This window comes from Miniopterus natalensis, chromosome 21 (assembly GCF_054644295.1).
Source record: "Miniopterus natalensis isolate mMinNat1 chromosome 21, mMinNat1.hap1, whole genome shotgun sequence".
Lineage (NCBI taxonomy): Eukaryota > Metazoa > Chordata > Mammalia > Chiroptera > Miniopteridae > Miniopterus > Miniopterus natalensis.
The window spans coordinates 20,090,648-20,105,416 of record NC_142101.1 but is presented as its reverse complement, the minus strand read 5'-3'; the positions used below and the strand labels follow the sequence as shown (position 1 = coordinate 20,105,416).

Here is a 14,769-nt window from a genome sequence, read left to right as displayed (position 1 = left end):
TGCTGGGGGGGTGGCACATTACAGGAGTGCTCAGTGCTGGGGGGGTGGCACATTACAGGAGTGCTCAGTGCTGGGGGGGGTGGCACATTACAGGAGTGCTCAGTGCTGGGGGGGTGGCACATTACAGGAGTGCTCAGTGCTGGGGGGGTGGCACATTACAGGAGTGCTCAGTGCTGGGGGGTGGCACATTACAGGAGTGCTCAGTGCTGGGGGGGTGGCACATTACAGGAGTGCTCAGTGCTGGGGGGGTGGCACATTACAGGAGTGCTCAGTGCTGGGGGGGTGGCACATTACAGGAGTGCTCAGTGCTGGGGGGGTGGCACATTACAGGAGTGCTCAGTGCTGGGGGGGTGGCACATTACAGGAGTGCTCAGTGCTGGGGGGGTGGCACATTACAGGAGTGCTCAGTGCTGGGGGGGTGGCACATTACAGGAGTGCTCAGTGCTGGGGGGGTGGCACATTACAGGAGTGCTCAGTGCTGGGGGGGTGGCACATTACAGGAGTGCTCCCTGAGCGTGGAGTCCAGAGAAGAGGAAATGCAGGTGGGTGGTGGGTAGACAGGTGGCCTGACCCAGTGCGCTCCCGGGTTCAGGACCCGATGGCTGTGGCTCTGGAACTGAGAACCTGGTGACAGCCATGCCTGGGCCTGCGCCCCCGGGGAGTCGCCGCTCACCCGGACCCCCGTCACTGCGCCCTTTTATCCTGGGGACGAGCGACGGCGCACAGGGAGGTGGCACCGATCCAGGCGCTCAGTTCTAACGCACGTCCATTCCGTGCGGTGAGTGGTCATTGGTTAGAACTGACCGGCCGGCCCTTAGCTCCCGCAGCAAAGGGGTGCGTGTCCCCGACGCAGCCTCCTGCAGAAGCCCCAGTCCCTTCTGTCGCCTCCAGGAACGTGCCCTCGCACTCCTGGCACTGAATTCAAATCTCAGGAAACGAGGGAGCTACGGTCAACCTCAAAGACTGAGCAGCAAGGGGACCGGCCCCGCGCGGGGACCGGTGCAGTCACAAAGCCGGCGGACGCCGCCGCTCGGGGCCGCGGGGAGTGCCTGCGCGTGCGCAGCAGCGTCGGCGCGGGCAGCCGGCGCCTGCGCAGGAAGGAGCGGCTGTCCGCTCCGCCCTCCGCGAAGCCGCGCCGGCGCAGTGGGACGAGGCCGAGCCGAGCGGCGCCTGCGCGGTCCAGGCCCCGAGCCGGGGCGGCGGCGGTATGGAGCCCGCGGCGCCGCCGAGCGAGCTGGTGTCGGCCGAGGGCCGGAACCGGAAGGCGGTGCTGTGCCGGCGCTGCGGCTCGCGGGTGCTGCAGCCGGGGACGGCGCTCTTCTCCCGCCGGCAGGTAGGCGGCCGGGCGCGCGGGTCGGAGGGGCCCGGGGGCCGCAGCCTCGGGCCGGGGCCGGTCTGTTTCCGCCAAGTCACCGACCTTAGTGCCGCTCCTTCCGCCGTCACCCGAGAGGAAGTGGGGAAGTGTTGGTAGACCTGCCGCCGGGAAGGACGAAGTTAGTGCCCCCGGCTCTCCCCGGGTCCGCCCTCGGCGCAGAGCGGGGCGCACGGGGCGCAGCGGGCCCGAGACGCGGGGCTCCCGCACCTGCCGCTCCCCGACGCCGCTGCCGCTGCCGCTGGACAGGAGGCCGCGTCCACCTGCGCCCCTCGGGGTCTGCCCTGAACGGCGGTCGCGGCTCATCTCCGGGGCTCGGCCTCCCCCGCGTCCGCCCGCGGGCGGAGGACTCGGACGCCTGACCGGCGGCTCCCAGAGCGCGTGTCGCCGCCAGGGCGCTGTCCCCGAGGCACCGCAGGGCCTGCCCAGGCTCTAGGGGACAGGCGTGCGCTCCACCTCTGGGTGGAAGCATCCTCACAGATTTGTGGACATGTTTTAAAACCACAAGTGCTCATAGGAAGGAGGAAATTAGACGCAAGTTAACAGAAGTTTACTCCCCATTGTAACAGCTTTTATTCTCATTTACACTGCAGCAAGCTTGTAGCAAGAATTTCCTACAGTAAGAATGTATTTTCGCCCTGGCCGGTGTGCTCAGTTGATTGGAGCATCATCCCATACACCAAAAGGTTGTGGGTTCGATTCCTGGTCACAGCACGTGCAGGAGGCACTGATCGATCTCTCTCTTTCCCCCATATAAATAAGTTTTTAAAAATAAAAATACAGTGGGCATTTTGGTTAGGGAAGATCTCCTGAGGAGGTTACTTTTGAGCTGAATATCAGAAGGAGCTGGCCTTGCCAAGACCTGAGGGCAGAGCAGACTTGCCCTGTCCAAGGAAGGCAGGAAGGCCGGTGTGGCTGGAGTACTGCGAGCTTGGGGGAGATTAGGAGCATGTGGGGGTCTTGAAGCCCAAGGTCAGGATAGCAGTGAAGACCAGTTACCACCACAGCTGGTCAGAGTTCCTCTTTTGTGTATCTTAAGAATCAGGGCACGGAACGCAGGCAACAGGAGCAGCCACATCCTAGTCTGTAACCTGATGGGACTGCGTGTTTTGTATGTGAGGGCACCGTGTAAAGTCCACAGTGAGTGGGGTGCTGGTGTGACGGGGCGGCTCAGCATGACATTCTTTGTGTTATCCCACTGCAGCTCTTCCTTCCCTCCATGAGAAAGAAGCCAGCTCTGGCAGATGGCAGCAGCCCCGATGGCGACCTCCTACAGGAGCACTGGCTGGTGGAAGACATGTTCATCTTCGAGAATGTGGGCTTCACCAAGGACGTGGGCAACATCAAGTTTCTGGTCTGCGCAGACTGTGAAATTGGACCAATCGGCTGGCATTGCCTCGATGACAAGAACAGTTTCTATGTGGCCTTGGAACGGGTTTCCCATGAGTAACTGAGGGGAGGGGGCTCAGCTCCACCCTCAGGTATCAGAGCTGCTCCTCACAAGAACTGGTATTTAACCTGGTGTAACGGTTCTCCTGCTGCTTCTCTGTCCTAATTGCGAGTATCATATGTCCAGCCAGACCTGCAGAGGCTAATCCTGCTTCCTTAGGGCCTCGCGTGCATGCCTCTCGCCTAGTTCACTTAGCATCACAACATTTCCTAAGCTCCTTTTCCCCCATTTAGGACATTGGGACACTTCCACACATTTCTCATTCCTGTGTTCTGCTGGGCTGTCTTACCCAGGGGCTTTCTTGCTTCCTGCTCTGAAAGAGCTTCATCCACCTGTTAGCCATGGTGACACATGATAAAGGATGCTCATGTGCTGGTAGTCAAAGTTCCACCTCTCTCTCTCGGTCAAGGAAGCACACGGGTGTCTGAGAGCACTTTGTTGTGTGGCTAACTTTACAGTAAGAGTATATCTATCCTTTACAAGCTTTACTATTTAAACTTCTGATCAGAAACACTGCGGACACACCTCCAATACCAGGTGGGAGAGCCTCTACTCTAGTTGTGAAAGTGAATGTGGCCTCTCTTCCCTTCAAACCCTGGTGAGGTTACAGCCTGTAGGTTGAGAATCAGATTTTCAACCCCATCAGGAGCTGCCCCAAGGAAAGCACAGCCGGGGCTGTTTTCCCGGGGTCTCTCAGAACCCCAGTGGAAGATGTGTGGTATGGGGGAGTATGCCTTTGCCATATTACACAGGAGTCTGTAGGTTTGTCTTTTCTGGACAGGTTAACGCTTCCTTTGTTCTCAGGAAAGACTTCCTTAATGGGTAATGTCATTTACTGAACCTGCTAGGCTGGCTTCTCACAGAGTTTTGGGTCATTGGGAGTCTGTACACCAACCCAGAATACAAACTCTCCAACCCGCTGTGGGGTGGCTCTTATAGTGCGATGTTAGTGAACTAACCTCACAGTAGGACTCCCAGTTCTGTTATTTCTCTTCTGAAATGACTGACTCACCCCAGCAGGAGTCTGTGTAACCAGATTCAGGTATTCTGCCATCACCCCACCTCTCGGGTCCAGGAGACCTGGCATTGCAGTGAGGATTAGCTAGACCTGCCGCCCTGCAGTCCGTAGCCCCCTCCTCCCCAGAGTTTATACTCTAAGAGCTCCCCAGCTAACATGCGAGTGTGGGCCTCGGGCACAGCTTTGCAACCAGCCTACTTTCTCCTTCCCCGGCCAAAGCCTTGGTGAGCTCTGGCAGAAATGAGAGAACTGTTTTCCAGAAAAGCGGTCCAGTGTCCATGATTATGGCATTTGCAGAAAAACAACTGTGAGAATTATCCACTCAGGTCAGAAGGAACAAAACCAAGTAGATGCCTCTAGGGGCGAAGGGCCCCTCCTAGCACAGCCAAACCCGGCAAAGCATTTTCTAAAATTAGGCTTTGACTCTCCTTTTTTAATCAGAAATATGTTCATGTATGGTTTTTAGAACAAATAGGAGCCCAGACTGTACTCTTTTATAACTTGTGTTTTCCATTTAACAGCATACTGACTTCTGTCTGTAGATTCCCCAAGTACACCATTGTTTTTAGTATGCCCTTGTATTTCTGTATTTATTTAAACAGTCCACTATTACATTGTCTCCAGTTCCTTATAAACAGTGTGACAACATGCAACCTTGTAGTTAAACCTTTGGGCACAAAAAAGTGGAATTGCAGGGTGTGCACATGCTCACAATTTACCCTCCAGGGAAAGACAGACTCGCTCCTCTGAACTGTTCTGACACTGGGTATCTGTTAGAAGAATATTTGACCCCAGCTGGGTAGCTCAGTTGTCACCCCGATATGCCACAGTTGCAGGTTCAACCTCCAGTCAGGGCACACACAAGAATCAACCAATGATGCATCAGTAAGTGGAGCAACAAATCGATGTTTCTCTCTTCCTCCCCCCAAAAGAAGAATATTTTGCCACTTTAATACAAAAAAATAGTATCACATTGTTTTGATTTGCATTTATGTTCTTTCTAATGAAAGTTTTTATATACTTACTGGTAATTTTCTATTTATTCTTTTGAGAATTGCCAAACGTTGTCCAGTAGCCAAAAATATCAAGTTATTACCCTGCCTTTTCAGTTTGATTAGAAAAAAATAAAGGCATTTAAACGATGGAAATTAGATTCCTGTGTGTCCTTGGGAAGACTATATAACTTGAAAATGCAGAGGAGAGCTGAAACCTGAAACTTAAGGTTTATTTTGAGGTCTGTCAACTCATTCATTAATCACTTAGTGTCCATGATAAAATGAGAATGTCATCGTTTCGTCCCCCTGACACAATAAAGGCAGGTAGAAAGCTACATTCCTGCCCTGGCCTGTGTGGCTCAGTGGTTAGAGCATTGGCCCACACACTGAAGGGTCTCAGGTACGATTCCCGGTCAAAGGCACGCACCTGGGTTGCAGGTTTGATCCCCAGCCCTGATCAGGGTGTGTGTGGGAGGCAACCAATCTACAGAAGTAGGGACAGGGCCTGTCAAGGGGTGATAGACCTGCTGACTATCCCTTACTTTGGGGAGAGGCCCTCTGTCCTTTGCACCCCAGGAATAAGTAAGGGTGAACCAGAGTAGGAAATGGGACAGTGGAAACATTCCCCAAAGAAGCTGGAGATACTGGAGCTCTCAGACTTTAAAATAATTGCTTACTATGTTCAAACTGATACACAAGTTTGGTAACTTCGGTAGGTACCTGGACTGTAAAAACACAAGTCAACTCTGGAATTTAAAAAATTCAATAATCAGAATGAAGAATTCAGTGGAAGATTTTAACAGGCGATTAGACACAGCTGAGGAGGGAACTAAAAGCTGGAAGCTAGAAATTAACTGATTTGTGAGGTCGCAAAACCTTATGCAACATGACTGAGACATTAAGAAACAACGTCTATGGGGCAGCTTCCAGGCCAAATCCACTCAGGCCAGCATCAGAGTGACTGAGGCTCAGGAGCCTGCGAGGTAAGAATGTTTTTTGTTTTGTTTTTTAGTAATAGTTTATTGATTAAACTAGAGAGAGAGGAAGGGAAAGGGAAAGAGAGAAGCATCGATGTGAGAGCCTCCTGTGCACTGTGCCCCGGATCCCCGGCCCGCTTCACTGAGCGGAAGGAAGCCTTGTGGAAGTTCTGGTGAAACCTGCCGCAGGAGCGTCCCAGACAAAGTCTCAATTTCAGTGTCAAGGAGCAACGCGGCACTTTGCCTGTCCGCCCTCCTGGCGGCCAGCAGAGGGCAGTAGAGGCTGGCTTCCCTCTCTGGACTCTGCCCTGACGCCTCGCAGTCCCAGGGTCCCAGAGCCAGGATTCTGAAGAACAGGGTCTTCAGTCTGGGGCTACGAGCGTCCGAAATAACTTCTAAAGATCCTCCTGAGCCTCTTAGGTAAGAAAGTCTGTACTTCTTATGCTCCCTGGCGAGACCCACAGAGCTTGCCCAGCCGCCAGCTGGAGGGTGGGCCCGGCTGGTCCTGGACCTGCCTGCTCTGATTTTCAGACAGTGGATGCTGGCACACAACTCAGGGTGAATCTCTGTTTGTTTTAAGCACCGGTGAGCCTCGGGGCTGCCTGGAAATGTCACGAGGGGACTAGTTGTTAGCGTTAACCTGAAAACTGATCCCAGCATCGGCGAGTCCCGCTGGATGGATCCCAGGGAGGGGCTTGTGAGAGGATGGTGCCCTGGCCCCTGGACTCAGACCCCTACCAGGCAGCCGCCTGCGCTGAACAGGGGCTGTGGTCTCTGTCTCCCATCTTGCGCCATCAGTGCAGCTCTGAGTGCGGAGGCCTGTCTCCAGCCTGGCGTCTCCCCCCGTTCCTCGGTCCTCACAGCCCCAGGAAGACAAGGCCCTCGGCTTGTATTATCTGTTTGTCTTAATTCCTCAGAGGCCCCGTTAGGGCTGTTGACTTTCTTCTTTAGAATCTTTGTCTGCAGAGCTGTTCACGGCAGACTCTCAGCCTCCAGGTTCCTTTGGGACCCAGAGGGCTTGGGTTCGAGATGGAGTTAAGGCTCAGTAGGAAGGGAAGGTTAGGAAAACCTGCCCGGTGCATTTTTGAGGCTCTGTGCCTGTCTGTTTAGCGTGTCCAGCCGGCTCTGCTGGTATCTTCACCCCCGAAACCAGGAGCTGAACTTCTCGGTCCTGTTTTCCCAGGAGATACCACCTAGGGAGGGTCAGGTGCCAGTGGGTGGAACAAGCTAAACATTTGCATAAACTCACAGCTGCCACTACGTTCTCTCCGGGCCCCAAACCAGAAAAGCAGTGGAGACCAGGGAGGCTGCTTAACATCCTACAAAGCATGGGACAGACCCCATGTGGTCCCAGGCAGAGTCCAAAGTCGTCCACGACTCCCCTCCCCACAGGCAGGTCACGGTCGCTGTGGCTCCAGCCTCCCCTTCCATCTGGCTCTGGCTGGAGCCCTGTCGTTACTGCCCTGCCTCTGCCCCCCCCAGCTCGTGCCAGGACCTCCTTGCGGCTGCCGAGCTGCCCTTTAAGGCCAGGTTTTTCGTCTCTGCCCTATGGATGGAGGCGGGGGTGGGGGGAGGTTGGTGCTCAGCTCTCGCATCACATCCGGCAGCGACGGGGGGAAGCAGGAATCCCTTGCTTCTATTTTTTACCTGACGTAGAGAAATTCATCTTTTATTCACTCGCACGAGTGGGAAGGAGGGCTAGACGCTGCTAGAGAGTTTCCATCTTCTGAGAAGGAGCATCTCGTGGGGGAGAGAACCCACCAGGCCCCCTGGAGGGCCTAGAGAGTCTAAAATGGTCAGTTCATCGGGCAGCATCCCTGGCAACACCAGGGCCCTCGACCCTCGACAGGACCACTGCCCAGGGGTCCCGGACACATGGGGCAGGAAGCCTCCTGCCGTCGAGCCTGGAAGGGAAGGAATGGTTAGGAGAGGAAGGTACGTGGACCAGTCGTAGTATAATGTGAGTAGAAATGTGAATTAAGCCCAGGAACTGGCCGACAATCTCCTCGGGGCGGACAGTGGCTGACCGGGAAGGAAGAGGCGGTGGGCACAGCCTAACCGCTCAGAGCCAGCTGGCTCCCTTCTGCTGGGCCAAAGTGAAGGCAGAGTGGCGGACACGGGTAAAAACGCACAGAACAGGGACATCCTGACCCAAACGAGAGGTCCTGCTGACGGACGAGGCGGGGTCAGGGCCTGTGTCTGAGTTTCAGTCACAACAGCATCCTGAGTGGGGGGCAGGAAGCGGGAGCTGCTGTGCCCAGCTGTGGACAGAGAGGTGGTGATCGCCCGTGACCTCGGGTCGGGGAGTTAAGGTTCATGGGATGGTGATGAATGTCGGTGACCCTGTGTCCCTGCCACCCGACTTCCCATTTCACCACGAGGCTCGTTCTTCCTTCCCAAGGACAGACGGGACAAAGAAACAGAATGTGATGGGGGGGGGCTCCCAGCCTTGGCTGTGAGCTGGGACGGCCTCTGCCACCAACTGCGGGTGGAGGAGAGGCTGCCCGGAGGCCTTTGGGTGGGAAAATCCGTCCTTCCCCCACCCACCTGGGGTGGGGACAACCTGCCTAAGCTTGTCCTACCTGCCTGGGCCCCCTGAAGCTCCTGGACAGGAGGGAGGGGCTCAGGAGGGGGGTGGGCAGAGTGTGCATTACCCCTGGAGCTTCTGGGGCTGTGCCAGCCCAGAGCCACCCTGGGCAGTGAGGGGCGGGCGCTCCCTGAACCTCACTACGGGCCAACAGAGGGCGCTCCCCGCAGAGGCCTCCTGGAGGAGACGGAGTTTGCACTGAGACCCTCGCCCCGGGTGCTCCACACTCGTGGGGACTCAGTGCAGGTTTGAAAAATGAGAAACCTGGACAGAAGAGGGTTGGCAGTGGGGCCTGAGGGAGGCAGGGGCCTCAGCCTTGGGCTCCGGGCGGGTGTGGTCGTCTCCCAGCTCCCTGGAGTGGGGGGTCAAGGCCCCAGTCTCAATGGGGCAGCCAGACCCTGTCCACGCCCCATCCCCACCCCTGGCCGAAGCTGGGCAGGAACTGGCTACCAAGAGACCCAAACGCCATTCCCCTAAAAGGCGATGCTGGAGGACATGAAACACCTGCCTTTGCTGACGGGTGTGGCAGGCGCCTGGGGAGGGAAGGAGGTCAGCGTGGGAGACAGCTGGACCGGCGAGGCAGCTGGGAGAACAGAGGGGGTGGGGGCTTGTGGTCCCGCTTTGCCTCCTCCCCACCTCCGGTGGGGCCCCGCGAACGCCTGGGGTTGACGCCTAGTGCTGCCGGGCTCTCAGAGGTCACCGTGGAGGTGTGGACGTGAGCCTCCGGTGGATGTGAAACCAGGAAATCGCTTTAACTGTAGACGAGCAGGATTTGGCCACAGCATTTTCAACAAGCGGGTCAAGGGGGTGGGATGTGCGTGGTTCACAGGCCCGGTCTTTGAAAGCACTGCTTTAGGATCTTGCGTTTACGTAGGTAAGGTAGCCACTGCCAGGGACAGGTCTGGAAGGGGGACGAGCCGAAGGGTTTGGTTTTAGACACGTTGAGCTTGAGAGGACAGTGAAACAGCCGAAGCTCAGGGGCCTTCACTGTCCGGCTTAAACGTCCACGATCCCTGTTGCCGACGACATCGCCCGAACCCTCTGCTTCTACAGCTTTTTGGAGAAACCGTTTATTGGGACATAATTCAGACAGTAAAATTCACTCTTTTTGAAAGTACTGTATACAATTCAATGGTTTTTCGTCTATTCAGAGTTGTGCCGTTGCCACCATCAATTTGAGAACATTTTCCTTACCCCCCAAAGAAGCCCCGTACCCCTCGGGGACCCGTCACCCCTTCCCCCAGCTACAACCCACTTCGGCCACAGGTTTCCCCCTCTGCATGTGGGTGCTGGGCTGTTCCAGGGCCGCTGGCTGAAAACTATCCTCTCGCCTCCTCTCAGGAAGTGGCATGCTGTCCCCCCAAAATCAATTTAAAAATAGTGCCAACAGGGGCTCTTTGTGTTCCTGGCACGTAGTAGGCACTCAAATAGCTTATGAAAGGACAACGGTCGGGGCAGGAAGAGGCGTTTGGAGACGGGAGCCCGTCAGTGCCGTGCGCTGCAGAGTGAAGGAGGCTGGGGTGGGAGACGCTTCGGGTTTTCGCTATTTCTATCCGACTGCCATGAGGACACAGCTGGAGGCTCGAGTTAAGGGGCTAATTTTATGGCTATTGGTCCACCCGCTACTTTCCTGAGCTTCAGAGAGTGTGACTCGAATGAGAGTCCCTTTCTTGGCTTCTTGTGGCGTCAACTCCAGGGACGCCCCACACTTTCCCCATTCACCCCTTTGACCGCGGGACCCCACGCCTCCGACCACGTGACCGCACGGCACCCTGTAGCCGGGCTGAGCTCAGCGTCCCGAGAACCGACAGATTCCGGGAGTGACCGAGGCCTTTCCCCAGGCCGGGCTAAGCCATCACTGCCCCAGAAAAACATACTGTTTGGGCTCTCGGGGGAAGGGGCCGGTCTCCTGCCATCTCTACGGGACCAGGATCTCAGTCGGGTCTTCTCCCGCTGACCCCCTTCCCTCATCCCGACACTCAGGCCAGAAGGAAACGGCGTCCAGGTTTTAATTTTTTGTGCCCTCACCGATTCACCTTCAGCTCGGAGCCGCTTCCAGGCCTCTCTAGCTTTGCTCCCAGAGGTAAATGTGCCTGACCAGGAGCCCGCCCGCCTGATCAGCAGCCACCACCAGCTTCACGCAGCTCACCTCGTGCCCCATGCCTCCCTCCACACCCAGCTCCTGGTCCAGCTGCCCCTGCAGGAGGCCGCCCAGCGCGGAGTAGCTGCTGCAGTACTGGGGCACCCCCTGGGGCTCGTAGCCCAGCTCCACCCGCCCCTTCTCCAGGGCGAACTTTCCCTCCATGACGGTGCCTGTCAGCACCTGCACGCGGCTCAGGTTCGCCGGGTGGTTCAGGATGACCGTCAGGTGGCTCCCTGCACTAGCGTTGTAGGTCCAGAAGAAAGACTCGTCCAGAGTGTAGGCCTCCCAGGGGAAATGGACGTCGAACACCTGCATGTCCGTGAAAACGGCGCCAGGCGGGTTGTCGGGAATAAAGGGGTCCTTGCTCCAAGCTGCCCTGGCCTTGTGGCTGTGGTGGACGGTGTAGTAGGAGAGCCGATGGTAGAAGAGGAAGGGCCTGCACAGGAGGGGGCTCTTCTGGGCCAGGAGGGTGCGGAAATGAGGGATCAGCCTGTCGAGGGGCTTGTTCCTGGAGAACAAGAGGAGGAAGTGGGCCAGCAGTGGGAGGTCCCTGCTGCGGAAGAGCTTGCCCAGCAAGCCCAAGTTCGAGAACTCCAGCAGCACCCATGGGTGGGAGCCCATGGCTTCCACCTTCCGACGGATGTGGGTGATGAAGCCAGGGGCACAGAAGACGTGGTGGTCCAGCAGCAGGAAGTAGTCGGAGAGCTTCGCGGCAACGCTCATGAGGAAGGCGTGGTCCACGTTCTGCTTGGAGTAGAAGTTCCCGCCGTCGGCCTCGTCTCTGAATTCGCCCGCGGTGGGGTAGGCGTCCGAGGGAGTGTGGATCAGGACCAGCTTTCCTGCCAAGATCTGTGGGCTGAAGAGGCCTGCAATCTGTTCGACGGTTTTTCTGAGCCTGGTGAAGTCAGAGTCCGCCAGGTGGACCAGCACCGTGAGGTGCTTCTGCTCCCCCTTGGAGGAGGCGCGGAACAGGGAGGCCAGTGTGTGCAAGAGGTTTTTCTGGCCCTCCCCTGGCACGAAGGAGATGCCCACCGCCAGCCACGCTAGGGGAGGTAGCACAGGGACGGCGGTCAGTGCCTGCCGGCAGTGAGGGTGGTTAAGGGGGTTAGGGTGGGGATGCCCTCGGGGCCTCCTCTCCCCCCCCCCCCTTTTCCATCAGTTCTGTCTGTTGGTGGAGGGGACGTTCAAGTCCTTGCTACTCAGAGTGTGGTCCCTATCCCAGCAACACCTGCCTCGTCCGGAAGCTAAGTGGGAGTGCAGAGCCGGGGCCCCTGCAAAGAGCTAGGCCTGGGCTGCTGAGTCCGAGGGTCCCTCCGAGGCCGCTCCGAGCCGGAACTTTACGGCACACAGTCCACGTGCTCCACCAATAGTAGCGTTTTGTTTTCACCCAGTTCGTCTTCCCAAAGCTCTCCTTTGAAGATGTATTAGTAAGAGCACTTCTGCGCAGCCAGTGTGGCTCAGTGGTTGAGTGTCAACCCTGGGAGGTCACGGGTTCGATCCCCAGTCGGGGCACATGCCCGGGTTGCGGGCTTGGTCCCCAGTGGGGGGTGCAGGAGGCAGCCGATCCACTGGGCCCTGTGACCAAGGCCCGTTCTAGCCCCGATGTTCCCTAACCAGTGATTCCCCGCCTTCCGTGTCCCTGATGTGAGGTCTTGGTGGGGAGGGTCTGCCAGATTCGGAGACTCGGGCACAGCCTGCCTTTCCCACGCCCCTCCCTTCTTTCCTTCCCGCTACCTTCCTTCTCCGGATGTCCCTGCCTCCCCTGGGGACCCCCTTCCCCTCCCTGGAACTCACTCTTTCTTCTTTGCTGACTTTTCTTCATGTATTTGAAGGTGAGGTCTTCCCAGTCGTCCGACGGTCGTGGGTCCTTCCTCCTGCTGTAACTGTCCTGGGGCATCAAACCACGCGTCTCCTTTCAGGAAAAGAACAAGGTTCAGCCCTGGTGGCTTCCCAGGAGCTTCCCTAGGGGAAGAAGAGGGGAGGGGTCACTCTCCCCAGGTGAGCCCAGCACATCCTCAGGACGTCTGACCACCAGCTCAAGCAGTATTTGCTGTCTTTCTTACCTTAGCAAATACGGGGTGGGGGGGACGGGGGGTGGGGATGCAGCTTCTCTGTGGGCCAACGGGCCCAGGTCCATCACCACGCCCTTGGGAGCTTCCTGCTCTCAGGTGAGCGGATGAGAACCGGCCTGTCCACACCATTCCCACCCTGCGGCCTCAGTTCCCACGCTGGGAGCGGGGTTGCTACCTCCACATTCTGGTCGTTTTCAATCTCCTTGGGGACTTTCACAATGATGAAGAGCCACAGGGGCCCGATGGCCAGGAAGGTGAAGAAGCGATGTCTGATGGGGCACCGCATGCTGTCCGGGCCGGGATTCTGTTCCTGTCGCCAACAGTGGACGCGCACAGTGGGGACGCCCACCCCGTCCAACCCGCAGCTCCCCCTGTGGCCTGAGGGCCTTCCCCCAACCCACCCGGCTCTAGTCTCTCTGCATCTGTTAATTACTCCCCAAGCCTGCCTTTCCACCGCGCTGGGGACCTGGCAGGACACAGCCCTGCTCGCCGCCTAAACGAGGAGGTCACCTGTCCTGACCTCTCTCAGCTGACTTCTCTTTGTAGCTTTTTTTTTTTAATACGTTTTTATTGATTTCAGAGAGGAAGGGAGAGGGAGAGAGAGAGAAACATCAATGACGAGAGAGAATCATCGATTAGCCGCCTCCTGGGCATCGAGCCCGAAAGCCGGGCGTGTGCCCGGACGGAGAATCGAACAGTGGCCGCCTGATTCATGGGTCGACCAGTGAGCCACCCCCGCCGGGCATTGTAGCTTTAACTTTCCCAAAGTTTTCCCCTCTCAGAATGGTGAGCGTTGGCTGGGCTTTGGTGCTGAGGCCCGTTTATCTTAGAAAACAGATGGTCACCAGCACCACCCAGCTTTTCCAAACAAAAGTGAAACTATTTATTAAAATAGCTGAACTGGAAGGGCTGCTAGCTGCTAAGCCATTCGGTGCCTCTCTGCTTTTTCGTAGTTACCTTCGTTCACTCCTCGCTCACGGGGCCTGACTGGAGCAGGACCCCGTCGACTCCGCGCGGCTGGGCTGTGGGGGTTCAGGCTGGCTCCGCCCCACAGCAGCCCTGAGCTTTCCTCCGTCTTTTCTCTGGAGAGAATGTGTTTCTCTTTTCTGAATGATCAGAGGGAGCCTTTCACGTGCTTGTCACCAGCTCTTGATTCTTACCGGGCACATGTGGGACACACAGAAATCGCAGTCAGCAATTTCTGTGCTCGAGGCTACGGCACCCTCTCATCTCCGCTTCTCGTGGACCCGCCAGTTCAGTGTTTCGGGGGAGGTCAGTCTCCTCCCCCTTAACCACTTAGCTTTTTGATATAAAAACACATCAGCAGTCCCTCGGGCTTCACAGATTAAACATTTCTTACCTGGTTTCCTTAAGCTGGGACTTTTACTCAGAGGTGATTCAGATACGAACCACTTTATGTAAAAGAAACAGGCCTCTCACACACGCTGGCTGGCGGACGCACCGAAGGGTCTCGGGTTCAATTCCTGGTCAAGAGCACATGCCTGGGTTGCAGGTTCAGTTCCCAGCCCCAGGTGCAGGAGGCAGCCCATCCATGCGTCTCTCCCGGTGGTGTTTCTCTCCCTCCCTCCCCCTCCCTCCCTTCCACTCTCTCTAAAAACCAACGGGAAAAATATGCTCAGATGAAAAGTAACCAAGAGAAGAAAGGAAAGGAAATGGACTGTCTGCTCCAGAACAGGAGTGCCCGGCGCACGGCACAGCTGCGGGCGTCCACCACGGCGTGGCTGTCCCGCGGCCGTCCCCGTGGGCACCTCCTGTCCCTTTACCTGTCTCTGGAGCTCACCACTCAGCCCTCTGACCTCCACAGGCCTCGGGAAGAGGCGGGAGGGAGATGGGGTCGGGAGGCTGGTGCTGAGGACCAGCCTGCAGGTGCCTGGGCAGGGAGGCCTGGAAGGCACTCGGAGGCCCCGGTCTCCGCCCTTGAGCTGAGCGGCCTCTGTGATGCTGCTCTTGTGCACCGCCCGCCTGCCGGCATCACAGGTGCCCGGGGCAGGGCTCACGGAGCTGAGCACGCTCAGTGACTGGCACTGTGCACTGTGATGCGTGGGGAGGGGCAGCACCAGTGCCTTTCCAGGGAAAAAAGATCAGAGCTCTGAGCACACGCACCACGCCCTCGGCCCCGCGGGGGGTGCCGCCT

The 14,769-nt window shown here is 57.3% G+C and overlaps 2 protein-coding genes across 3 annotated transcripts; one reads left to right on the top strand and one right to left on the bottom strand.

Annotated features, from left to right (window-relative positions):
- Positions 1–1,207: 1,207 nt before the first annotated feature.
- Positions 1,208–4,988, top strand: RABIF (RAB interacting factor). Of its 2 annotated transcripts, none has more exons than XM_087829009.1 (2): positions 1,208–1,333; positions 2,577–4,988. In XM_087829009.1, the coding sequence occupies exons 1-2, from the start codon at positions 1,208–1,210 to the stop codon at positions 2,820–2,822; spliced, it is 372 nt and encodes a 123-aa protein (XP_087685135.1). In that variant the 3' UTR covers positions 2,823–4,988. The 2 variants fall into 2 exon arrangements, with proteins under 2 accessions (XP_087685135.1, XP_087685134.1); XM_087829008.1 differs by having other exon boundaries at positions 1,208–1,408.
- A 5,182-nt stretch (positions 4,989–10,170) lies between these two features.
- Positions 10,171–14,769, bottom strand: LOC107535971 (alpha-1,3-mannosyl-glycoprotein 4-beta-N-acetylglucosaminyltransferase-like protein MGAT4E). The gene is made up of 4 exons (XM_087828852.1): positions 13,572–14,769; positions 12,790–12,924; positions 12,337–12,451; positions 10,171–11,585 (listed from the first exon to the last, which is right to left on the bottom strand). The coding sequence occupies exons 2-4, from the start codon at positions 12,898–12,900 to the stop codon at positions 10,465–10,467; spliced, it is 1,347 nt and encodes a 448-aa protein (XP_087684978.1). The 5' UTR covers positions 12,901–12,924; positions 13,572–14,769; the 3' UTR covers positions 10,171–10,464.

Excerpts from the sequence above, each read along its gene's own strand:
- RABIF (XM_087829008.1), top strand. The coding sequence starts at position 1,208 with ATGGAGCCCGCGGCGCCGCCGAGCGAGCTGGTGTCGGCCGAGGGCCGG. Across the intron at positions 1,409-2,576 it reads GGCCGGTCTGTTTCCGCCAA|CTCTTCCTTCCCTCCATGAG; the intron begins GTCACCGACCTT and ends ATCCCACTGCAG.
- LOC107535971 (XM_087828852.1), bottom strand. The coding sequence starts at position 12,900 with ATGCGGTGCCCCATCAGACATCGCTTCTTCACCTTCCTGGCCATCGGG. Across the intron at positions 12,452-12,789 it reads AAAACGACCAGAATGTGGAG|ACGCGTGGTTTGATGCCCCA; the intron begins GTAGCAACCCCG and ends TCCTGAAAGGAG. Across the intron at positions 11,586-12,336 it reads AAGTCAGCAAAGAAGAAAGA|CGTGGCTGGCGGTGGGCATC; the intron begins GTGAGTTCCAGG and ends TACCTCCCCTAG.